This window comes from Mus musculus, chromosome 18 (genome assembly GCF_000001635.26).
Source record: "Mus musculus strain C57BL/6J chromosome 18, GRCm38.p6 C57BL/6J".
In the NCBI taxonomy this organism is placed as follows: domain Eukaryota; kingdom Metazoa; phylum Chordata; class Mammalia; order Rodentia; family Muridae; genus Mus; species Mus musculus.
The window spans coordinates 64,332,589-64,358,542 of record NC_000084.6 but is presented as its reverse complement, the minus strand read 5'-3'; the positions used below and the strand labels follow the sequence as shown (position 1 = coordinate 64,358,542).

At 48.4% G+C, this 25,954-nt stretch overlaps 1 protein-coding gene across 2 annotated transcripts in view; it reads right to left on the bottom strand.

Annotated features, from left to right (window-relative positions):
* Positions 1-18,511, bottom strand: part of Onecut2 (one cut domain, family member 2) — a 58,457-nt gene extending 39,946 nt beyond the window's left edge. The window contains exon 1 of one of the 2 annotated variants that reach the window (XM_030250441.1): positions 16,933-18,511. In XM_030250441.1, the coding sequence (XP_030106301.1) occupies positions 16,933-18,163 (1,231 nt within the window). In that variant the 5' untranslated portion in view covers positions 18,164-18,511. The remainder of the gene's footprint in view (positions 1-16,932) is intronic. The other variant, NM_194268.2, reaches the window with a different exon arrangement.
* Between the last annotated feature and the right edge of the window lie 7,443 nt (positions 18,512-25,954).

Genomic DNA, 25,954 nt, shown 5'->3' with positions numbered 1-25,954 from the left:
CACAACCACCCGTAATGAGATCTGATGCCCTCTTCTGGAGTGTCTGAAGACAGCTACAGTGTATTTACATATAATAAATAAATACATCTTTAAAAAAAAAAAAGAAAGAAAGCTTCAGTTCCTCGTCTTCTTCTGTACCCTTTTGCCGTGTAACCCAATAATGGCCTCCACTCTATATCTGGGTTCAGCCATGTGACCCGCTTTCCTTATTGGGAGGACAGAGATCGTTACTGTCCAAATATTTTAGCTCTGCCGTTATAGTGCATGGGCAAACCCATCTGGGGCCAGCCTATATTAGCTAGTTCCTGCAGATACATGAGAAATAAGTGCTAAGTGTCAGGTCACATGAGTCTGGAGGTGATGTATTTCATATATTTACTGTCCAACAGTATCAATATGGACACATATTTTTGTATATTTACTATACAGTGTATTTTGTATAGTAAATTCTATATTTACTATCAACGTATCAATAAAATTTATTCTTCTTATATTTTCTTTCCCCTCAACACCCGAAGGCATTTTGCCTCTTGGGTCATCGAGGCAGGGGTTTCCGCGAAGATACATTACTCTGTTACCCAACAGTTACATCAAGTCTGATACATGTGCTCTTCATGGTGGACATATTATTCCCATTTTATAGAGGAGAAAACAGAGGTTCATGGAGATTAAGTTAGAATTATACAAAGGCAGAGTTACATACCTGAGCCTGTGTGATTCTAAGCCCAAGGATCACTGCACTGTGCATCCGCTACTCTTTTTTTTTTTTAAAGATTTATTTATTTATTACATGTAAGTACACTGTAGCTGTCTTCAGAGACACCAGAAGAGGGCGTCAGATTTCGTTACAGATAGTTGTGAGCCACCATGTGGTTGCTGGGATTTGAACTCCGTACCTTTGGAAGAGCAGTTGGGTACTCTTACACTGAGCCATCTCACCAGCCCGCATCCGCTACTCTTACTGTCTCTGTAAGATCAATCAGGGGAAGGGCCAGCAAGATGGCCCCTGAGACCCACATGGTAGAAGACAATGAACCAAATTCCACAAGTTGTCCTCTGACTTCCATCCACATCACAGCACATGTGTGTGCTCATGTGCACCCAAACTCATACCACAGATACACAAAGTCAATAAGTAGATATGATATATATATATATATATATATATACACACACACACACACACACACACACACACATATATATATATATTAAAGATCAGCAAGAAGAGAAAGAAGAAAGGAGGAGAAGGAGGAGCAGGAGGGGACAGGAGGAGGAGGGGCAGGAGAAGGGGGGGCAGGAGAAGGGAACAGGAGGAAGAGGGGCAGGAGAAGGAGGACAGGAGAAGGGGGGCAGGAGGAGGGGACAGGAGGAGGAGGGGGATGTTTCTTTTAACCCCTAGCAGCCTAGAAGAGACAGTGCCTCAGGTGGGGCTCACCAACTAGGAAATGGATGGTCCTATGTTCCTAGCCTTGGGATTTAAATATAAACTTAGGCTACTGATAATTAAAATGATTTACAAGTCAGTCTCTCTGGTTTGCTAACCAGGCTTCTGGCTCTGCAGCTCCAAGATGTGTGGCATTTCCAGCTTTGAATTGAGGCAAAACAGCCTTTACCAGTAACCAAGCTACCATTTGACCCACTTAGACTGGCTTATGTCTAGCTGCAGGTTAACATTGAAATCGATTTTTTTAATTACATAAGCGAATATTTCTATCAATTATCTCACCACCTCTAAAAGAGAAGACAGGTTTTTGAAGAGCTGCTAGAAAGCTAACAAGGGGCTGTAGATGCTTGGCATGTGTAAGGCCATGGGTTCAATCCTCCGTGATGACAAAGGAAAAGGAAAGGAGCAACAAGAGACGTGTGCAAACACACACAATCTACTCTCAGGATGACTGCACTTCATAGATGCTCAAGTCCAGAGGGATGGGAAAAACACTGCTGTGGGGATGGCCACAGACGGCAGTGGGGGGGGGGGCAACAAGGATATTACTTCCCCGCCCCGCCCCCTCCCCCGCAGCCACAGAATGGTGAGCCACAGTGGGGGAGGGGGACGAAAGAGGATGGTAAGATGAGCTAAGGAGCCATAGTGTGCTGTCTGGGCAGATGACTATATTTAGATGTGCAGGGTTAACTCAGCTGGAATGACGTCATTAAGGAAGAATGGAGGAGGTGAGGAAGGGCGAAGAAGGAGAAGAGGGAAGGCATCCGAGGTGGGGAACGCAGTTATGCAAAACACGGGTTTGATAAGCAGGACTGCGCATGACCGGAAGCAGAACTGCCAGCTGGAGCTGGTTACCTAGGGGAGAGAGGCATTGGGGGGGGGGGGGGATGGTTCTTTTTTCAAGTGTTTGTTACTCTGTATTCCTTGTCTCACTGTTGTGATCTGAAGTCCTGGTTAAGATTTAACTCTACAATTCCCTTAAAAATTAATCTTCATTAATGGTACAGGTGAGAACTTGATAATGAAAAAATACTCAATACTTCTAAATGATGTGACAACTCTGATTAAGTTCCCTCCCCAGAATATTATGTAATAACTCAGGGGTGTCTATAATGGTCAGAAAAAGTATCCTATAAGGTATTTCTAAATGTAGTCACAAATATTTATTGGCCTAGTGTATGTATCTAGCGTCTGTTCTCTCAAACTTGGTCAAATAGGATCACACTGCCAAGTGAACAGGTGGTCCTTGCTGTGTTCCAAACGCAACAGGAAGGGCAGCTCACAGGTATCCCAATTTAGGAGACCAGGAAACACTTCCTAGAGCCAAGACCGGAAGTTGGGTTCAGTCCACTGAGTGAGGGGGAAACACTCTGGGTCAAAACATTAGCCTGGTGTTTGAGGAGCTAGGGCAGCTTGTGTTTAACCCAGAGTGAATGTTTGGGACTATAATGGGAGGAAAGCACAGATCAGAACACACAGGGGCAGTGTGTTCCACTCAGGGATCTGAACATGGCTAATTTTTGGTTGACAGATGGAAAAAGAAGGAGAAGGAGGAGGAGGAAAAGAAGGAGGAGGAAGGGGAGGAAGAGGAGGAGAAGGAGGAGGAGGAGGAGGAGAAGAAAGGAGGATGAGGAGGAGAAAGAGGAAGGGGAGGAGGAGGAAGAGGAGGAGGAGGAGGAGAAAGAAAAGGAGGAGGAGAAGGAGGAAGGGGAGGAGAAGGAGGAAGGGGAGGAGGAGGAGGAGGAGGAAGAGGAGGAGGAGGAAGGAACAGCTGATATCCTGACTTGTATATTAAAAGTTTGTACACGGGCTGGTGAGATGGCTCAGCGGGTAAGAGCACTGACTGCTTTTCCAAAGGTCCTGAGTTCAAATCCCAGCAATCACATGGTGACTCACAATCACCCGTAATGAGATCTGACTCCCTCTTCTGGTGCGTCTGAAGTCAGCTACGAGTGTGCTTATGTATAATAATAAATCAATCTTTGGGCCGGAGCAAGCAGGGACTGAGTGAGCTGGGTTGACCAGAGCAAGCAGAGGTCCTAAAAATTCAATTCCCAACAACCACATGAAGGCTCACAATCTATACAGCTACAGTGTACTCACGTACATAAAATAAATAAATAAAATAAGTCTTTAAGAAATCTTAAAAAGTTTGTACACATGTTATTGTTATTCGAAGACTGAATAAAACTCTCAGATTCGATGGTGGCGAGGAAGGCTGAAGCATGAGCAAATGAGATCTCCCAAAGACAGATTGTGTTTGTAGCCAGTTAGGCCAAGATGATCCAACATAGATGGAAACAGGTTCCTGGGGCTTCAGAGAGGGGGAGAGAGATACCAAGGCTGGAGAGAGACCCGAAGTCCTCAGTATCGGGAAATAATCACATTGGTATGAACTTCCTGAGTGAGGTGAAGGAGACAAAAATGGCCAATTAATATTTGAGAAGTGTTCAATGCCCTTAGCCATCGAGAAAATGTGATTCCATTTCACCCCAGTCCAAGGGGCTTTCCTGAAGGAGACACAGGGTAGTGAACCCCAGAGAGGATATGGGGAAAGAGGGACCCTTATGAACTGCTGCAGAGATTTCAAACTAGCAAGGCCGCAGCAGACATCAGTGCGGCGCCCCCCTGCCCTACTTCCCCCAAGACCCCTGAAAACAGACTGTAGAAAATTGAGTGTGTGAGGGTCGGAATGAGGGTAGTTGAGATGGGCTGACCATGTCAAGGACCCGAGAGCTTCAGATCCATGGGGAAATGGCAAAGCCTTCCCTTCTGGTCTCTGTGTAGATGTTGGTAGTGTGTGCAAACAATGTCCACCATAGCTTTCTCCCCTGGAGATTTACAGCCGGAACACTGCTCCCTATAGAGGCTGCTCATACCACAATTAGCTAAACCTGTTCCCTCGTTCCAGCTGTACACCCCAAACCCCACCTCCTTGCTCAACTCTGTGTGAAACGTTGCCACCCAGTACAGCTCTGGGCAATGAACACCCTGTGTTTCAGGGATGCCATGCTTTCTCCAACCAAAAGCCTAGACCAACCAACCCCAGCGTCTCTGTGTGTCTGTGTTGTGTTTTCTTCATTGCTTGCCACCCAGTCAGATCTATCTATGGAGTCATTCTGGGTGTGTCGTAAAACTACCACATGGTCCAGCTATCCCATTCCTGAGTATACCTGAAGGATTCCAGATCCTTGGACTACAGAGATACTGCACAAGTATGTTTACTGCTGCACTTGCTGGAGGGGAATTTAGATTTACATGTGTGTACATACACACAGAGACACACATGCACACACACAAACATACACACATAGGCATACACACACACATACACACATACAGATACACTAAAACAAGCACACTTACACAAACACACATGCACTCATATAACCACGCAAACACACAGACACACAGAGAGACATACATACACACACAGACACACTAATACAAAACAAACACTTACACAACCACACATGCATTCACACAACCACACAGACACACAAACACATACAGACACACACTAATACAAAACAAACACACTCACACAAAAACACATGCACTCACACAAAAACACATGCACTCACACAACTACACAGACACATACACATGCATACAGACATACACTAATACAAAACAAGCATACTTATGCAACACACACAGACACACACCCACAAAAAACACACATGCACATAGAGCATGAAAAAGAAAGAGGAGAAGAGGAAGACTAAAATTAGTGTGGGCAAAAGAAATGAAAGGGACTGTCTGAGATGGAAGAAGGGAGCTTTTGAGAGACAGGGAGAGAGAAAAGGAAGGTGCTGAGGAGACAAATAAGAACAAAGTGTAGTGTCATACATTTATAAAATGTTACAGTGAAACTCATTATTTTGTATTCTATCTCAAAATTTAGATTAAAATATTAAAAAAGAAAGCTCTTCAATGTTGAGTATCATGAGTGAAGAGAATCACAGCCCAGGGGAAACTGCTCTACAAGGACACAGCTGAGAGGAGGCTGGAGTCGAGGCTGGGAAGTGTACTCAGTGAGAGAGTGGGGGAGGGGGGGTGAGGGCGAGGAGGAGAGAGAGGGAGAGAGAGAAGGAGAGAGGAAGAGAGAGGGAGAGAGAGGGAGAGAAGAAGAGAGGGAGGGAGAGAGGGAGAGAGGGAGAAAGAAGAGAAGAAAGATTTAAATGGCTATGCTGACTATCAATGTTTTTACCTGAAAAGATTTCAAAAGTATAGCCCAATACCTGCTTAGAAAAGGAGTCTGAACACTGAGATTATACAGCTTGAAGGAACCACTTTAGTCAGAGCTTTTAAAATGCTCTCAAACTAGTTTTTAGATATGACCAGCTATCTTCCTAAAGAGCCACCTACGACTTTAAAATGAATTGCCAGAGGAAAAGAAACTCCTGTATTATGCCATTGGCTTTCTTATGATGGAGAGACTCTTCTGTCACTAGGCTCTGCCTCCCCAACTTAGTAATAGATTAGGCCAGGACTAGGATTCCTTAAAATAAAGGAAAAGAGGGTTTTACATGTTAATTAGCTTGAGGAACTCAAGAGATATTTTACTAAAAGTCAGAAAGATGCAAATTATGTCCAGTTATTGACTGATGGGATGCCCCTGCTCCTGAGTACCAAAGGCCAGACAGAGTCAGAGGTCAGCACCTAAAGCCAGCTCTTGCCTTCTACTGAGTAGCCTCAGCATCTTGGCTCTTTCTGTGTTGGGGGAGTATCTAGAAGTAAATATCTCCTTAAACACAGCCCCATCACCAGTGGCAATTGAGCAGCTAAACTTGGACTTGAGGTTTATATGAGCTGCTGTCTTATAGTTGGGTCTCTGCTGACTCAGTGTGAGAATACTGCTTAACAGGACAACGATTTCAAAAAACCAGCAGCCCGCAGGTAGAGAGCCGAAGCACTCATTTGCATATGTACCTGGGGGAAAGGGGGCAACTTAGAAGAAATTCTAGATCTTAAGAGCCACATTGAGAATGTCAATCACTGCCTTTGAAAAAAAAAATGACATGGAGAAAAAAGCTACAGCTGGACAACCCCACCCTGCCTTCCTGCTCTTCCCCGTTGGGAGGCAAGGTGGGTTTTCTTGTTTGTTTTCCCAAGAAACCATCCAACAGCATAAGGAAAATCTGAGGCCTTATCGCCCCCACTCTCGCTCCCTCTGGACACATAAATCTACAGGGCTGGAATGATGTCCCTACTCAGACGGTAACTCTTTCCCCATCTCTGGTCTAGGGGGAGGGTCCTGGAGTCAGGCACGCAGCTGGAGGGCCTCTCCGTGGCGCTGTTCAAGGTGCTGAATCTCTTTAGGTGTGGAGGCTGCAACCCACCCACAGGCTCTAGGCTAGGGGCTGGAGGGTGAGGCTCCTGGCTGGGTGGATGGGAGGTGATGTTGGAAACAGCTACGTCCCATAAAGCTACAGCCAGCTCCATGCTAAGCCTTCGAGTGCACCTCATTGGCTCAGGTCTTTGCTCTTCTCTCCCTCGCCCTCACTGTATCTCCTCTCTAGTCTCCTTTACAATATTTTACCTTTGTTGATCAGCTTATTAGTCATGGTCTTCTCTGGCACCATCAACTATGCCATTCTCTTTCCATACATAGGTGGCCACTTCTCTTTGGTCCCACACACCTAACACCACCCCACTTAGCAGGATGTTGTTGCTCTATGACCCAAGACCTCACTCTTGGTAGAATGGTTGGTCGGTTTCTCCTTGACAATGAAGCAGAGGCCAGATTCACAAAGGATCATGGGAGAGTCCCTTATGATATATATCTAAGAAGGTAATGTTAGCAGCAGGCAGCAATGTGAAAGATAGGGAATGAGGCATCAATATGAGACAGGAAGTGAAGGAAGGGGCCTTCCTTGGGTGAGGTGAAGCTGACTACAGATCAGAGACTCCCAGCAAGGGGAACTGTAGTTACCAGTATCTCCATAGCACGTCTTGACTCTGCTCCTCCTCCAGTCTGTAGCTTCTGCTTGATCCAAGTAACGTATCCATACTCTGTTTATGCTAAAAGCGCTGTGTGCACAGTTCTATTTACTGTAATGCACAGTAATAGAGGGGACATAAATAGACTAGGGAGGGTTAGTGGGAGGAGTGTGTGTGTATGTGTGTGTGTGTTAGTGAACACGCATGCGCTCATGCTCGGATCAAAACTGTTTAATCAGCAATAACATGATTCAGCAGTTGGGAAATGTAAACAATCGGTGAAACTGCTTGCTTTGGTCAAAACCCTGGAGAGGCCCAAGAGACTGGGCCGAACTCCAAAGAAGGCAGTGCCAGCAAGATGCCCCCCTCCCTTGGACAAGGGGCAGAGGCTGGCTCCACCAGTAGATGACTAGTGTGACCTTTGGCTTTTGCAGCGCACACACATTTGGGTTGGGGTTAATGGCACTTTGCAGGGAGCTCCAATTGAGTAAACAAAAAATGCCTTGCCCTGTCCTAATGGACCACATTATTCCAGGGCCTAAGCCTTCATCTAGGCCCCTGCAGCTGCTCTGCAGGTCAGGCTACCAATAAAGCAATTAGCCAATGAGAAAACTCTTCTTCCCGGAGGGGGACTCTGAGCATTTTGCTGCAGTTGCTGCCCTTTGCTTTGGGGTGTTTTTGGCTTTTGTTTTGTTTTGTTTTGTTTTTTAACAGGCAACCCAAATCAATCGGAGCCTCTTACATCAGACTCCAGGATCAGGACAGTGAAACTGTGTGTTTGCTAAAAGTGATATTTTTAAGGGGCTAGCCCTTTGTTCAACACAACCTAGAGAGACCACTGCTTCCTGTTCAATTAACCTGAACCATAGCTGAACCCTGCCCTTTGAACTCAACTCGGCAGATAAATACATTAGCTCACCTACAGAATCATTAATATTTTTCAATCACATAAGACAAACATGAGTGTACAGAAACGATCTAAGAGATAGCCAGTTGAGAAGAGTCCGTGTGCCATGTTGAAAAAAAAAAAAATCACAAATAGATGTTACTTACGGAACAAAAAAAGGACCAGGAAAGAAAGGATGGAACTGTGCCAGTAATTCAAGGGACAAAGGGACTTTCATTTTCATATCTGTGAGTGGGAGGAACTCTAAACCGTATGTAGCAATTCCCACTTCATCTACAGTGCTCTATGAGAAGCCCTGTGCTCCATTCCTAAACTGGCTGCTGCTGCTTCCACCACCATGGCTCTAAGTCCCTTCTTCTTAAACAGTTTTGATGTCCACAATCATGTATGGAGTCCAAGATACTGCAACTGTTGAGACCGATTCTATTCTTGATTTCCCACAAACCAACCACAACAATTATTGTGGCAGAAACACTGCTTTTATAGGAACTGGTTTAAATGAGCCAAGTTAGTGGTTCGATTGAAATCACCTTACGTTAGGAAATGATGTTCATAAGACATGGTTAGTCTTTGCATAGAAACTCACTTTCATTTGGGGGGTAGGAGGAAGGGGAGTTGCTAAATATATCTAATTTATCTTTATCTCTGCATGTCATTTCGGAGTGATCAAAAACACGGCCAGCTGTGTCACTGTACATTTCGGTCTGATTTAATTTCACTTCCCACAATTCCACCTTCTGCCCCCTCCCCTTTCATCCCTCCCCCCTTTTCATTTTTTGTTTGGCTTGAAATGTGGGCTTAATGCCCAGCTATCCTCGATGAGAACACTTAGAGGAATATCATAGGCACGAAGGGTAAATCTATTGAACGAGGGTCTTTAACTATGTGGTTTCCTTAAAGGGAAAGGTTGGATCAATAGGATCAATATGAAAGGTTTCCCTGGCCCTGCATAAAAGGGTAAGGGCTTCGCTCTTCACTGGTTTAACTTTACTCTCTGACAAATGCAAATCAATGGATCTGTGTTTACAACAGATTCCCTAACAGACTCAGCTTGGGCAAAGCCCAAAGTCTCACCCTAGGAGGTGGGGAGACCAAGCTGCTCCAGGGAGATGCTCTAGGGTTGAATGGGAAGTTGCTGGTAATAGCCCCCAAGCAAGACCTGGCTTAATACACATCTAGACTCCACTGCTTGGGACCTCTTCACCGAGGGGCATAAAATGCAAGACAGACAGGTTCCTGTAAGTATGTCAGGCAATATAGAGCTCATGTTCTGGAATCTGGTGAGGTAGTCAATATAGCCTCTTATCAATACAGATCTAAGAGGCCGACAGTACAGAAGCTGTGCTGAGATATCTGCAATGAGAGAGGTTGAACATTTGCATCCTGTCAGGGCTCACATTTGCCCTTCCTTAGGTGGCAACTGGGGCTTCTTGGTCATGACAAAGCAAACCACGAAAATGGCGGTTTGCCTTTTAAAAATGCGGTGCCTTCCAGAAATTACAACGATCTCGAGTCAATACCAGTCACAGAGAAATTATTTTTTCTTCCTACAGGAGAAAGTATATGTATATTTGATTACAGGAACCAAAAGTCTGATGCTGATTAAATTACACTGGAGGTGTGCTTCCAACCCAAACAAAGTCTGCTTTCTACCGAAAGAGTAATGGACCCTCAGGTGGTGAGAGGTGCCCCCAAGGAGGCATGCAGAGCCTGCTGGCCCTCAAGGAAAATGTGTGTGGACTTGTATTCATAACAAGTGCCCAGAGCCTCCAAGAATCCTACTTCCCAAGTGAAGCAATCTCTCTCTCTCTCTCTCTCTCTCTCTCTCTCTCTCTCTCTCTCTCTCTCTCTCTCTCTCTCTCTCTCTCGGCTCTGTCTGTCTGCTCTGTCAGGAATATCCAGTTAAATCCCCTGTCTCCTACCCAAAACACCCCATGTGATCTTCACAGTCACTGCTTTGCCTGAAATCAAAAACACGCCTCCCTCAGAAGCACTAAGGTTATCTGAAGGGAAGGCTGGGCTGAAGAGCAGTGGCATGGTCTCTCACCAGGAGGAAGTCACTAACTCTGAACCAGGTACCTCTGAACCAGGCAGGCTGGACCACACAAGACTTCCTCTTCTTGCATTCGGGCTATGAAGAAGAGTTACCCGCTGAAGGAAATGACATTCCTCAGTTCAATGGGGGAGAAAAGAGTCCCCAAAAGGATGAAAGCAAATACTACCCAGAGAGTGTGCCCATGAAGTTTAAGCCTAAGCACCCCTGTCTCATTCTCTTCCCCAGGGCCATTTACCCAGACAATTATCTCTATTTATGCCTTCTTTGTTTCTCTTCCTTTGGCAAGAACCCAGAAACTAAATCTCTCTGCTTTTCCTCTGAGGTTTTCATTTCTCCGGAGATTCCTCAGGACGCTACCACTTTTTTTGCAAAGACATTTTTCTGACAACCCTAGCTACTAGCCATGCCCTAAGCTATACTTTCTGCCGAGAGAGAGCTGTCTTCCTCTGTCCTCTGGTCTCCTTGGGCACATGGGTATTTTAAATCCAGCGAATTTGAAGGGAGGGCTCTTCTTATACCCAGAGATGATCATTAAATGAATGTCTGGAAAGCGGGTCCAGGGTCTCGACAGTCTTGACTTAAGAATGTAGCTGCTGCTAAGGCATTATAGAGACAAAGAAAATGTGGAACAATCGATTTAATCCTCACCCTACACATTTCAGCAGGAATCCTGCTGTTTAGATTTTAAATGGGGGGGGGGGGGTAATCCAAGAGCTCCACTCTACAGGGACCCTACTCTGCCCTCCTAGAGGGGAGAGGTGACAGATAAGACAGATGTCACCCAGAGCTTATGAATAGTGGGCCAGTTGCCTTCCACTCCAAAAGGAAACCACCTATGCTCCTCCGGGAATCTTGTGACCATGCGGCTTTTAGAGACTAGGGCACTTTGCTCCCTTGTTTTAAGGAAAGCTACTGTTGGGAAGATAAGACATTACCACCTGACCTTTCCCACACTTAAAGCAAAACAAAAGATTAACACACCTTCTTTTCTTCCTCCTCCCCCATTTTTTTCCTGGAGAAAGTAGGAAAACACCCCTTTCCATCAAGTGTAGGACACTCTTGAAGGAAAATATTATTTCATTCATATATATGAATATATTTATCACACACACACACACACACACACACACACACACACACACACACACCGTCAATGCTCCTTCCCAAAGAACAAGCCACCATTTAGCAAGAAAACGGATTAAGAGTATAGTTCTTTCTCCTCACCCATAGCTGGAAAGAAAAAATTGTAGAGTTTTCTATCTGGTGGATTGGATGTCTCAGAGCAACTGCTTTCCCACCCCCCTCAAAGATGGGCCTGTGACCTCAGAGTCAGGTGGAAAAGTGTAGGGTGGGTGTTCCCCTAGTTACCTTGCCTAAGGTCTCAGCACGTCAAGATAGAGGACAAACTCTTTCCAGTGGTTGACCAATTAGTTCACAGCAGCCATTCTGAGTGATGAAGCCTCCTCGGCTTTTGGTACTGAGGCCGAGTTCAACAGTCCAACTAACGCATGGGTGCAAACTCTGCAACTCTTAGTACTGAAACTTGTAAGGATGGGGCCATGCTCGGCGGCGTTAAAGCGCTGCGGCGTTCGCTGACAGCTTTAGACACATATCTAAACTTAATTGAGAACGAATTTCAAAACTAAGAGGCTTTCCAGGAGGGTTTTGATGAAGAGGGGGAAGGAAGGGAGTGAGAGGATGAGAGGTAGGGAGAGAAGGAGGGAGGGAGGGAAGGAGGGAAGGAGGGAGGGAGGGAGGGAGGGAGGGAGGGAGGGAGGGAGAGAGAGAGAGAGAGAGAGAGAGAGAGAGAGAGAGAGAGAGAACACTAGCCAGTTTTACGCTGGATCAAGTGCGCTGGTCAAGGGCAGGGAAGACGAAGGTGTTTTGTTGTTGTTGTTGCTGTTGTTGTTTTAGAGCAAGATCACCAATTGTTACTTCAAGTAGTGCAGAGATTGTACAGTGCAGCGTGCATCGGTGGGTGAATGGGACCCAGGAGCCCTGTGCAAGGCCAAGAAAACATATCGAGAATGGAGCTGGCTCCAAGGGCTGCTCGTGGGAGGAGTTGCGGTCAGACCTAAGAACTGGGCCTCAGCTGGCGTGGCCCGAGCGCCAGGGATCCTGGGCACTGGCGAGCGCTCTTCTGGGAAGAGCGAGCCGGCCGTCGGATTTACTGGAAACGCGCCGGATCAGGTTCCAGATCAATGAAATCTGGGTCCACACGTTTACGTTACTGTTGCCAGCATTAATGCTCTTTTAATCTTCTAAACATTATCAGCATCGATCTCCCTCCATATACACATTTGTTTGAGAAAGTGACATAACCACACTGTGGAAAGCCTGGAATAAAAATAAATGCGCCGCCCCTCTAATCCACGGCTCCCGGCGGCCTGGAATACTTCTCCGAGCTTTGGCTCACTCAGCTCCCTCGCGTCCCGCCTTCCTCTGCAAGTAAGCTCCTGTCCGGCTCAATCTGTGTTAGGAAGGCGTTCTTTGGGGACTAGGGACTTGACACCAGCAAGGAATACTCGGTAGTGAGCTTTACAGTTATTAATCCGATCAGCCAGCAAGCTAACAGATCAGTTTGTTCTGCACCGGAGTGTATTGGGTTCGGCCTCCTAATTCGGATCCCCAAACTAAGGCCCTAGGAGAGGCGGGTTGGGTGCGGGACTGGACAAACAAGAAGGTCGGGAATGCTGAGTGGGGAACGGAAGGAACGTTGTGGCGGAGGCTCACTTCCAGCCCTTCATTTTAGCAAAAACTTGTCTCCCGGGTCATCTAAAAGCACCTGTACCGCGCGGCAGGAGACGCGCACGGACGAATGCCTGGGCAGGAGCTATGGGTGGAATCAATGACCACATCACCGAGGAGTGCGTCAAGTGGGTCCGACCGCATCGAGTTGGCTAAGGACTTTAACACCTCCGAAACTGAGTGGACTCTCTCCTGTCTGTTTGGGGGCTGCTTCCTCGAGAGGATCATAATGTCTTAGCGGAGCTGGCACTGGAGCACTGCTCCGGGAGGGCCAGCAGCGAAGCCTCGCTCCCTGAAGGCAGATACCTCAGTTATGACGGTAATAGCATCCATGCTATAGTTTTCCTGCGTTGGGAATAATAATGATAATAATAGTAATAACCCCTCATCGTTAAAGTCTCGGTTTTCCTCCACCAAGCGATGGACTAGGGAGGGGTTCTTTTCGGAGCTCTTGAGGTTCCTCCTAGTTGGCTTTTGTGCACTGTGCAGAGACCCTTGAGGATCAAAGCCAGATAAAGTGTGCTCAGACCTGCGTGAGTTTGCCCTCGGGCCAGGATGCTAAGAACGGCCCAGCGGGATCCCGTCTTGGGCCACTCCCAGCCTATTTGACCAGTTGTTACCAGTAGCCGTTCTCACCACCCAGTGAGTGTGCTGTTTCTTTCCCTGACTTCTATGTTGGGACAATCTGAACTTCCCTAACCTGGTCCGAGTCCTCTCTGCTGCATACATGAGCCTGACTGTATTCACAGCAGAAAGACTTGGGAAGGTTCATGGGCTGCCTAGAAGATCCAGCTTTCCGGGTGATTGGGTATATTGACCTAAAGATAGAGCTTGAAGATGGTAGCCAAATCAGAGAGTCCCTCCAACTCTTGTCCAGATGGCCCCAAAATGATGAGAGAGAGAGAGAGAGAGAGAGAGAGAGAGAGAGAGAGAGAGAGAATGAATGTGAATGGGTGGCCGGATGTGGCCCCAGGTTGTGAAGGTGCAGGGCTGGGACGGCCATCCTGGGGAGTTGCTGACTTGCTTAACCCCAGGGTTCCAAAGGCCTGGACTCCCGGATGCTTCCCAGCGGGGTTTCCCATCGATCAATAATAATCAAAGGCCTCCCTTTTCTCCTCCGGGATTCTGTTCCCTACTCTACTGAGCACGTAATACCTATTTACTCGTCCCCAGCTTTTGCCACAGTGTCTGAAGGGACTGATCTACTGACCCCATACTGAAAAGCCTCCTATAACCACTCAACGCACTTGTAGTTGCTGATAAAACGGTCAGATAAAAAAAGGGGGGAAGGCTCTTGTTCCCTTTCACCTAAGGTTATAAAACAGACTCACATTTAAATGTTTTAGCAAAGCCGGGTCCTCAGTGCACTTTCCCTGGCTGTGATCCCCGCCGGAATATCACGATGCATGGTCTGTGGTCTGGAAGGCTTGCCTCCAGGAGTCACCCAGCAACTCTCCAGGAGTTTGGGGCTGAGAGGCCCAGGTACCACACTCTTCCTCATCCACTGTATAAAGCTCGCTGCAAGGGGAGGCTTAACTTTCAAAACAGACAGAACACTAGTGTTTGTAAACAGCCCTGTCCTTTGCCGGACGGGCGTGAGGGGGCGGCAGCGCTCCGAGATAGGCCTTAGTGGAACAGCTGTCACCGAGCCATTTACTGTACCCCAAGGAGCAGCTGCTAAGTTCCTTGTGCCCCCCCCCCCCAAGCACAGGAAACCAACCAAAGCTTGAGACCCCTCGAGTTCCTATAGTATTGGGAAATGGGAAGTCTAAAACAAAGAGTTACCATACTGAGAGCAATCATTACGCCTCCAGCTCCAACTCGCAAAGCTTTATCTTTTTTAGGGACCAGGAGCAAATCCGAGGAGAGTGTAGAGAGGATGAAGAATAAACTAACGGAGAAAAAAGGTTAAATTAGACATCGAACTCCATTCAAAACAGTCCGCAGTCCACTGATTTTGAGGGGAGTTCTCTGGAAGAAATCTCTTTTCTTTCTTTTCTTTTAGATTGACAGAGGAGGTTGCTGAGTAGTGAACAAAACCCAAGAGTGGGCAAAGGAGGGGGCTGTAGGTGGAAACGCCTCCGATCAGTGGTCACACCGCGGGACACGTCCCTTAGTCCTGCTAGGCGACGGTAGGATGCACCCCACAAAACCCGGTTTGGTGGTGGAAGAAAGTCTTGGGGGACGGGAATGGATACCTGAGCTAGAAGATCGAGCGCTAGTGAGCGCCGGATTCAGAACCCTGCCAGCCCTAATACGGGTTTTATGCGAATTATGGCCAATGCTAATCGTTCTAGAGCACCAAGAAGCACTGAGAAGTCACCCAGCTATGTTTGCAGCTGGGTATTTTATGTCCTCACCAGTGGGAGGTCTGGACACCTTGCGCCTCTGGGTCCACAGTTCAGGCCTGGGGGCAGAGCAGTCGTAGCGCTCTGGGAGGCCGGTCTGCGAGCACAAAAGCTCGAAACTGTGTCCGCCGCAGCCCAGGCTGCGCCTTTCGCTTTTGCGCCCACCGCCCACACGGGAGGTTACAGTGTTCCTAGAACAATAGAGGGCTGTACCTCGCCTCTTGGCCACTAGAGGAGGCACAGAGAGCCGTGCCCGCTCCGGAACAATGTAACCAGCGCGTTGACCGGTCCCCTGCCGCCCGGCTGCCAGGCCTCCCCGCCACTCCACTCCGCGTACAATCAGCTCCCGCTTTAATGCAAAGGCGGGACTTACAGCCTGCTGAGGCCAAGAAGCTTTAACAAACTGGCATCTTAATTTCTCCGCACCTCTTTCCGAGAGCACCCTAACCTCTCCTGGAGAGCTAGCAAATCTCAGCCAACCCTAGTAAATGCTTGCAGCCCAGCAAGGGGTACAGCCGAGTACCGCAGCGAGTTCTTCACTCTGGTGTCTCTTCCCTCCTCTTCCCAAAGCGACGGTGGGGTGGGTGAGAAGGTTTGTGGCAGCCCCAAACCTTGGTCTTTGCACCCTCTTATCTGTAGGCAGTGACACAGAGCTGGCCAGACTCCGCTCTTTTGGTGGGTCACAAAGTCCTTGGGTGAACACGAAAGCATCAGATAGGTTCTGGCACCGGGGGTGTATCGGCTGTTAGTTTTCGTAGCTGTGAGGATGTACCTCCTGCCAATGACTAAAGAAGTTTGCCTGCTTTTGTGGGTAGGAGGTGAGTGAAGAACTTTTTCTTTTCTAAGAATCAGAACCCACTAACAAGTCAAAAACATCTACATAAAGAGACCAGGTATCAGGGAAAACTGAAATCTGTTGTCCTGGGAGTTCAAGTGCACAGGTTTTTGACAGAGGGCTGTTCTCGATTTTTTTTTTTTTTTGAGTCCCTCAAACAGGGCTTCGCGAGTCCCCAAAACAGGGCTCCTGGGGCACACTAGTCCACAAAACAGGGCTTCTAGGGGACACTAGTCCTCCAAACAGGGCTTTTAGAGTCCCCAAAATAGGGCTTCTAGAATCTTCAAGACAGGGCTTCTAGGGGACACTAGTCCCCAAAACAGGCTTCTAGGGGACACTAAGAGTCCCGACCCGCCTCGCACTGAAGAAGGAGAGGTAAAGGTTGGCACTCTGATATTAGAGAGAAGAAAGGAGGGGGTAGACTGGCAATGAAAACTCAGAGTCAAGGAGTGTGAAAGCAAGAGATGAAAAAAGAGAGGAAATACGGGTAGACGAGAAAGTGAAAATGGAAGAAAAAGAAGGAAGGGGACGGATATAGAGGAGAAGGGAGAAAAGCTAACTAGCAGAGCCCGCGCACAGACCAGCCCACAAGCACACTGGGGCAGTTTCCCCAGCAGGCTGGCTGCCGGCTGCTCTTGGGCTTACCTGCCAGGCGTAAGGCAGACATGCGCTGGAACTCGGGCTCCTGCAGCCACTTCCACATCCTGCGGAAGGTCTCCCTGCCAGATTTGAGTTTACTCCAGGGTTTGGGATTCCGGAGCAGGTCGGAGAGAGTCCCCTGAGACCGGCATAGAACCCTCTGTGCGAAGATCGCCTGCGGGATGCTGTAGCGCTTCAGCTCGGCGGTGATACGCTGGGCCACCTCTTTGGTGTTGATCTCTTCCAGCTGCCCGGACGTGGCCACCTGAGAACCCGAGGAGGACGAAGGGGGCCGCTCACGGCTAGGAGCCAGCACTGGCCCGTGGGACTGAGTGTGGCCAGGGTGGTGTAAGCCATTGAGGTGAGACATCATGGCCGCAGGCGGGGTGCCCAGGCCTCGGGACAGGTGTTGCTCACCGCGGGTCAGCATGGCAGTGTGGTGCGCGTCGAAATTGGGGCTGAGCATTTTGTCATGGCCCGGCGGACCGTAGTTGGGCAGGCTCTGCTGAGCATTGTGAAGGCCACCCAGCCCGTTGCCCAGCGGCGTGGCAGCCAATGGAGACAGGCTCTGGCTCATACTAGGCATCTCCTTGTAAGGGCTGTAAAGGTTGTTCATGGACGGAAGCCCGCGCTCGTCCCGCATGAGAGTGAAGCTGCCACTGACGTTGCCGGACAGACGCTGATGGTGATGGTGGTGGTGATGGTGGTGGTGAGGGTGGTGGTGAGGGTGCGGGTGGTGGAACTTGTCTGAGACCGTAGAGATGGGTGGCAGCGGCTGGAGCGGCGTCAGCGTAGTGTAGGTGTTGCTCATGCCCATGCCTGGCGGCGACGAGTCGCAGGACATACTCATGGCGTGGTGTAGCGGGATGGAGAGCTCTGGTCGGTAGTCGCTGCCGTCCAAGATCGAGGCCATACTGGTGACCATGGCCGAGCGCGACGCCGCGGCTGCCGCCGCCGCTGCGGTGCCCAGCTCCTGATGCGCGGTTGGCGGCGGCGGGCCGCGCAGCGAGCCGGCAGCACCGCGGCCCGCGTGGTGGGGGCTGGGGCTGGCCAGCAGCTCCTGCTCATGGCCCGGGCCCCCGCCCCCGCCCCCTCCGCCCCCGCCGCCTCCCCCGCCGCTGCCGCCGCCGACCGGCCCGTGCAAAGTGCCCAGACTTTCCATTGTCAGCTCCGGGTTCATGGCGCAGCCTTCTAGGTCTTTGGTGAGGCATCGATAGGCGGTGTAGGCAGCCTTCATTCAGTCCATCGGGGCCCGGGGGCGGTGGGAGCGGCGGGGGATGCCGGCGGGCTGGCTAGGCACGCGTGGCGTGGTTCGGCCACGGGCTCGGGGGGCGGGCGTGGGAGTGCGGGAGTGTGTGCTGGGGGAGCGTGCGTGCGGGTGTGTGCCCCGGGCTGCGGGCGGGCGCGCCCGGGGTGGGGGTGGGGTGGGGGCGGACAGGGCGTGCGTGCGGGAGAGGGGAGGGGGTGGGGAAGGAGGGAGGGATCACCGGGCCCCGCCGGTTGTGCGGGCGCGCTGCCTCGCCATGTCCGAGCCCACTCTGGCGCCGACGTCTTCTGTTTGGGTGAGCGGGAGCTGTCCAGAAGGGCTCTGCCGCTTGCGGGAGCAGCCAACCTATCCTCCCGGGCCCGGGGCGGGACCGTACTCGATGGGCATGAGGAGAAACCAATCGTTGGTGGAAGCTGCCTCGAAAGGCAGACCTTCTCTGAGCAGCTGCCAATGGCTATAGAAGGGGCGGGGTCGAACGTTTCAGGTTTGGCTGACAGCTCGGTTCCACCCCCCCCCCCCCGCCATCCCCATTTTTTTTTTTTTTTTTTTTTTTTTTTTTGCTCCTAGAACCAAGCATCAAGGGGAAGAAGGGAGGAGAAGGGGGTGATGAGGAGAAAGAAGCAAGAGTGCGGCGGACTAAGGAGTATTATGTGAGAGATGCTGCTTTCTGCCTCTCCTGAGCCGCAGCGCTTTGGGCTGATTGCTACGGTTTCTTTAGTCTCACCTCAAAGCTTTCTTCACTCTTGTAAGCTTGTCGTACGGTAAAAACAAACGCGCGCCTCCTAGCTAGCCACTTCCCGAGAGTCCCTCGCCGGGAGCTAGCAGGCTAGCTTTTAAAATGCAGGCGCTAATGTGTTCTAATGCACGGTAATTTTCCGAGACTGGTATGTGCATAATCTATGGGAGAGAACAACTCAGAACGCCTGAGCTGTTTGAGAGCTGGGGCCGCCGGCGGCGGAAGGTTCACAGGGACGGCGGCGCAAGCAGCCCTAATGCATGCAAAGTTAACACAATAACATCACTTAATTATTTGGCCAGCCCATAAATCTCTCAGTTATGAGGCTTCAGAAAGGGCCCTACTAGATAGATTGCAAAACGAGACTAAAATTCCAGCAGCTGCGGTTTCGAGTTGACCAAATGCTTGCTCTGTCAAAGAACGGGAAAAGGGGGGCAAAGCGTAGAACTCTTGGGTCTGAGGGTGAAGATTGTTATTGATATTCACAGCCCTACAAACTTCTCCTGGGGGCAAGGTGTATGCAATCTAATGGAAACAGTACCCGCGGATCTTTCCTCTACCAACACACACACACACACACACACACACACACACACACACACACACTCACACACACACACACACACCACACTCGCTCACATCGCTTTTCTGGAATCCTTGAAAGGACTGTTCACCCTAGCTTACTGCTGTGGGTAGGTAACCGTAGCCTCCTCTGGTATTTACATTCTATGATCTGAGCCTGGGGCATTGACTACCTGGGAGAAAGCTCTCGAAAGCTGTAGCTTTCAAAAGTACACTTCCTAGAATTACCTTTGTTTGACAAACCCAGGTCGGGAGGTCGGAGTGGAGGAGATTTCCGCGAACTGTGTGGGGGTTGAGGGGTGGCTGAAGACAGCCAGAGAGGCCAACGCGCTGCGCTGCACTGAAAGCCGTAAAAGTAATAGATTCTTCCAAAGCAGGTTGCGCTCCGTTTGCCTCCGAAGATTCAAGCTAGCTGAGGTTGCGCAGATGTTGCCTTTGTTTAAAGAGACAGTAATTAAGGACAGGGTGGACATAAGTTTGAGAAGCGTGACCTATTTTCTTTTGATCAGCTGTCAAAAGAAGAGCGGGGGGTCTTCTTAAGACAGCCCCCTCCGACCATTTCCAGCTGTTAGAGAAAACTTGATAAGAAATCAAGGACAGCCCACAATACTGTATGTGTCTTCTTGGGACTAGAGAAAGGTTTGATTCATTTGGAAAACAGTTCTTCTGGAAGTGATCTTTTCTGCTGCTCTGTTCTCTCTTCCAGCCACACACACACCCCACTACCACCCATGAATGTACGGTCGTGTTATTCATAGATCTACTTTATTGAGCTTTGGTCAATATGTTACCAGCTATTCTTTCACATAGCATCCTCCATGACCTCAAAACTTGAGTAAGAAAACAGCACACCCCAGTCTTCAACAGATCTCTGGTTCCCTAGCTGTTCACATCTTTATCGTCACAAAAGAGACAGGTGAGATAATGTAGTTTTCTGTCACTCTGGTTTCGTCCCGGAGTGCATTCTTCACTGTATCTATGGTGGCTGGATATGGGATAATTTGAATTAGCTAATGTCTGAAATACACACCTTGCCAAACAAAAGTTCTCCAGACAGCAACCTGCTTTGGTCCCCTAGTGCTCAGTGACAGAATCCCAAGCAACAGGGAAGGGCAGGGCTGGGAAAGATCTCTCTGAGGGACTCTAGTGCTGACGGTAACTTAGAATTGCTGTTGTCCTGGCTTCAGGCTCACTCAGGAGTAGCCAGTAACCCTTAGGCTGGTGCTGTGTACAAACAGAACCCAAACCATATAAATTTACATTTAATTATTTTTTTCAAAATGATAAAACTAATTTGCCAGACCACCGAGATAACTCTGCTCCAGGGAATTACATTTCCGTGCCGAGAGCAGCAAGGTGAGTTGCATTTTTCTTGATGCCTGGCTTCCTCCTCTCCCCCTCCCTCCTCCCTTTCTCTCCCCCCCCCCCAATCAATATTGACGATCTCAGGAAAATCATGAAATCGCACTGGGCTTCTTTGTATATAATTTCATTGGGTTAAATTAGAGCAGATTCCCCCCACACACACCCGCAATGTTTTTCTAATAGCTTTGATGTTTTATATTCCAACTCAAAACCTAATTAAAGGGGAAATGAAAGGACTTGTTTACTTAGCACTCTAATTTTTACTGATTTGGTTTTTTTTTTTTTTAACATGCCCCTTTCCTCTTCCTTCCTAAAAAGGGAACACTGCTTATCTCCCACTTATAAAATTTTAATAGTAGCAATACTAATGCAAACTTGTCATGCTTTGGTGTTTCTTTCTTATTATGTCCTTAATAAAGCAAAAGGGAAGGAAGGGCTGCTTTGTAATCCTCTCTTGTTGAGCCCCATGCTCTGCCTTAAGCTGACCAAGTTCTTTAGGCTTGCCTTTTAATGTGAACTTATATATGCCACTCTACCTCCTTCTCCAGCATTTGATTCACACATAGTCTATGGAAATGTAGTGCCACAATGGCCGTGTCCCTGTTAGAACCCAAGGCACTGTGTCAGGCATTGTGTCAGGACCTGAAGGTCTATTTCTCAGTACATATCACATCTGCAGGTCAGATGTCCTTTACATTCAGAAATGTGAATACGTACACATAAAACCTTCGACAGCTAGATTTTTTTTCACGGTAGAAGAAATAATAATTCTGACCTGAAGTTAGAAATTTCATGAAAGACTCTGAAAATATTTACTATCAAATTTTCATTTGTCTTTTTTTTTCATGTTAAAACTGGGGAGATTCAGTTAAAACAGCAACTCCATAAAGTAGTCACAAAAAAACCCCAAAAAACAAACAAACAGACCCCAAGTCAATACAATCTGGATAAGACACCATTGGCTTTGTTTTAAAACAAAACAAAACAGACAGACAAACAAACAAAAAACCCCCAAGAGTAGCTATAGCTCCGTCTAGGAAGGCTAGAAAACAAAAACAACACCCAAACACTCAGAATATACCCGGGATTTATGTTGGTTCCAACACATTCATGCTACAGCTAGGTTTATCTGAACAGTACCAAAGGGGGTGTGGGCATGATGGTGTGCTGTTTTGGGCTGTTTTATTTTTGCCCTTCCCCAAACCATCTGGCGTGTGAGTGTAGGGGTATTGATCAGGGTCTGTGAGCTGCAGACCCCATGCCAATCCATAGCCTTTCTGGGAATCAGCATCGCCCATGAATTGCAGCTGTCTGTGTAGCTCCGGGACAAAAATCGTCACACACACAAAAAGTACCCCCCTTATCAAACACATCCTCCATTCCTGGGTAAGTCAATATCATTTCTTTGTCATTGTTCTGAGGGAGGATTATGCAGGAGAAAGTTTTTATTGTCTCTGTAGCTGCTGCTACCTAGCCTTTCCTTTCTTTTTCTTCCTTTCTTTTCTTTTCTTTTTCTTTTTCTTTTTTTTTTTAAGGAAGGAGAGCAATTTTCTAGCCATTGAATGGTAATGGTTTTCCAGCAAGGCCTCAAGCATTTATATAAATCGTACAACAAACGCTGTTTCAATATTGTGGGGGAATTTCAAGAAGAGAAAGAAATTTCTTATGTTGCTGTACACAAATAATAGCAGTGATAATCGAGGGTTCCTTTTAACGACGGAGAATTTTCTTCCCTTTTCTCAGAGTCCCTTGTAATGAAGACCCGGGGCGGGAGAGGCCCGGGGGCGGGTGGGCGAGGCTCAGTGATTGCACGTGCAGATGCATGGTGGGTGTTTGTAGCAGAGAGGGAGCCTTCAGAATCGTGGCTCTGTTTGATATCTCCATTAGCCTCAATTTTCTTGTGTCTGAAAGCTCAGGCTGGTTGCACACGGGAAGGAGAACACTAAAACTAAAGCATAGGCCAGGTCTTTCTAGCTTCTCAGCTGAAAACCTACCAATGCTTTTCAAATGTCCTGCTGGGTCTAGGCCATCTAAAACAGACGAACAAACAAACAAACAAACAAACAAACAAACGCACCATTAAAATTTATTTTCTGTTGGCCGAGGCCATCGGTCCTTGAGAAAAATAAAATAAAATAAAAACTCTTGCCTCCTCTTATGATTCATCTGAAAAGTAAACTCTAGGCAGGCAGATTCTTCAAAAGCCTGCCCCTAACTATGTATTGTTGGCAGAAGACAGTTTGCTTAGGGATGAAGAGAGCTGGGGTTTTTTCCATCCCCCACCCCCACCCCCAGCTTATCTGGCCTTTGGGGGGGGGGGGATGGGGTGGGTGGGAATGAAGCTATGCAAGCCTGTGTCAGGAGAAGCATTTTCTTGGAGCCACAAGTTCAACCCTATGACTAGAAGGTGGATTTGGATGGGTTGGGGAGGTGGGGCTCTGCTTGAGAGTAAACTGGAAGGGTCAGCCAGCCAACCAGTGGGTCCACCTGCTTGGTTTTAAAGAAATCCGGGAATTTAGGTCAGTCAACCCTAATCTCGCTCGCTCTATTCCCATAGATTGGAGACTGCTAAAGTTTGGCGCCCAGCTTCTCTGTAGGTGTGCACTGGTGCCCTATCTCTGTCTGTCTCTCTCCCCTGTCCCCCTTTCTTTCCGGCTGAAGAAGTTCAGTGGGAAGTGGAGCCTCTGACCTGGACAGACCATAGCCGAATCTTGATAGCATAGACTTTGCCAAGACACCTTTCTTGTCCGGAATTCGAGGCCACGCTCTTTCCTGGTCTGTTTTTTTTTTTTTTTTTTTTTTTTTTTTTTTTTTTTTTTAGGCTGCCAACATTGCTGAAGCCTCTTGGAAAAACACTTTTTACCCCTGGTAGAAAAAGTAACGGTAACAATAGAGTATATGGAGGAAGTTAAGGCTTCTAATTAGAGGACTTCTTTGGGCCAGGGAAGAGAGTGTGGCATTTCCGGAGATGGTTACTTTTCTCTAAAACCTCATGAAACTTCTGAGTAAGCATCTTGAAGCCCAAGGGCGAGGAATTCCCCCAACCATACCTTACGGACTCCAAGTTCCCCAATCCAACTGCTCTGACTTTCAGTTCCCTTCTCAGGATTACCTGTCACCTTGGCCTCAAAGTCAGTTTGGGGTTGGTAAGTGACTTCCGTTGCACCTTCACATTAAAGAGGGTTTCCAGATGTACTACTTAAGTGGGTTGAAGATAAAGTTTTCCTTTTTTTGTCAGTTGTCACCTTACAAAAGGAGATTGGGCGTGAGGTCCCTTTGTCCCGGTCAAGTTGCCCGTGAAATCTTTTTGTTGTCTTTTCTAAAGAAAGGCGAAAGTTGCAGTTGGTTATAAAAAGAACAAATTTAGCTCCTTGAAAATGAAACAGTTTTTAAGTTGCCGGGAGACACCAAGTACGGCAGCACTGTTTTATTTATTGTCCTCTAAAAAAACATCATTTATTTGCTCTTCAAATAACATGTTTGGAGGGCTTAGCATTGTTTATTCATTACTACGAATACCTAGTATTTTCTCAATAAAAAAGGAGAGTTTAAAATACGTTTCAATTGTGTAGGTACCACAGGGAAAGGCTTTTAGCTTAAAGTATTTTAGACACGGGCCAGAACTGAAACTGGAGAAACAGAATTTTCGATTTAAAAATATACTTTTATTCGGAAACTAATAAATCAGAGCGGTTAAGAATACTTATGTGAATTCGTTTCGTTTATTAAAATCGTACAATTTTAAAGACTTTTTCACTCCCTGCTCTCAAGGAAATTAAAAAAAAAATCAGATCATTCTGAGTTATCTTTCGAGCCAACACTATTAAAAGGCACAAAGCACTGTGAGGTTGTTTTAGGAGAATTTCATGACTGCAAAGTTGTCTCGATGTCACCTTAAGAATTCTGAATCGTTTTTGCTTGCAAACGCTTGTAATTTGAAATCAACACTGGCGGTCCTGCGAGTTGCAGGTGGCCAGGGGGCTGTGGTCATTCTAGAAGCCGGACTTTCACTGTGAGCCAGAGTGCTCCCTGGCCGGCCTTAAATGGTAGGACTGCCGAGAAGAAAACTGAGTTCCGAAGAACCCCGGGCAGAGCGAACCAACCGGCCACCCTGTGAACTGGAGGGCTGGGGAGACCTGTTGGCCCCAAGGACGTAGCGTTTGCACCGCTGAACGCCCGACGTGGAGCCGACTGTTTGGGCGGCCCAAGCGTGGAGGCCTACCGAGTGGGCTGGAGATGAGAGATCGAGACCGCAGGGAGTGAGTCCAGACGGTGGGGGTGAGGTTGGAGATCAACTAGGAGGGCGTTGGAGGCTCTGGGGATTGGTGTGGGGGCGTTGGTGCACAGGAGCCAGGCTGGACGCCAGAACTTAAGAAGCCCCGCATTCTTCCGCATTCTTCAGAAGGCCAATACCGTAGGGACCCGGCACGGAGGCCCTGGGCGCTGGCCTCCAGCCTGAGGGTGATCGGAGGCCAGAGGTCCTTGGGGCTGGGGTATCAAGGTTGTGGGGGTGGCTGGTATGCAGGTCATGGTGGACATGGAGTCGGGGGAGGGGTGTGACTCCGTGGAGGTAGGTTGGAGACCCTGGGGGCAGGCATGCAGGCTGTCGGGGGTTGATGTGCAGTCTGTAGGGGCTTGAGTGAGCGGGTCTGATTGCCAGCCAGCCGAATCCGGCTGGGGAAGGTTTCCTTCACAAGGAGGGGGTGGCGCGGCCCAGCCAGTGGGGAGGAGTAGGAGGGACGAGGGAGGAGGTCAGGATTGATGTCTAAATCAATGCCGTTTCTAGGCGCTTCTATCTTCCTCATAGGCAACTGGCCTTCAGAGGGTGGATTTCCTGTCCCTTCGGAAAGTCGGTCTGGGAAGGGTATCTGCACAAAACGCGGCGCCGCAGCTCCGAGCAAGGGACTTGAGTGTGCTAGTTGGATCTGCAGCCTGAGACCAAAAGGAAGGGACTGTCAAGCCCGAGCAAGGCCTCTATGGAGCGCCCCACTTTCCCTCACCTTCCCCAGCAGCAAGGCCAGCTCCCAACATTTGCATTTGACCCTCCAGCCACATCCAGGAAGACGCCCCCTCCAGAC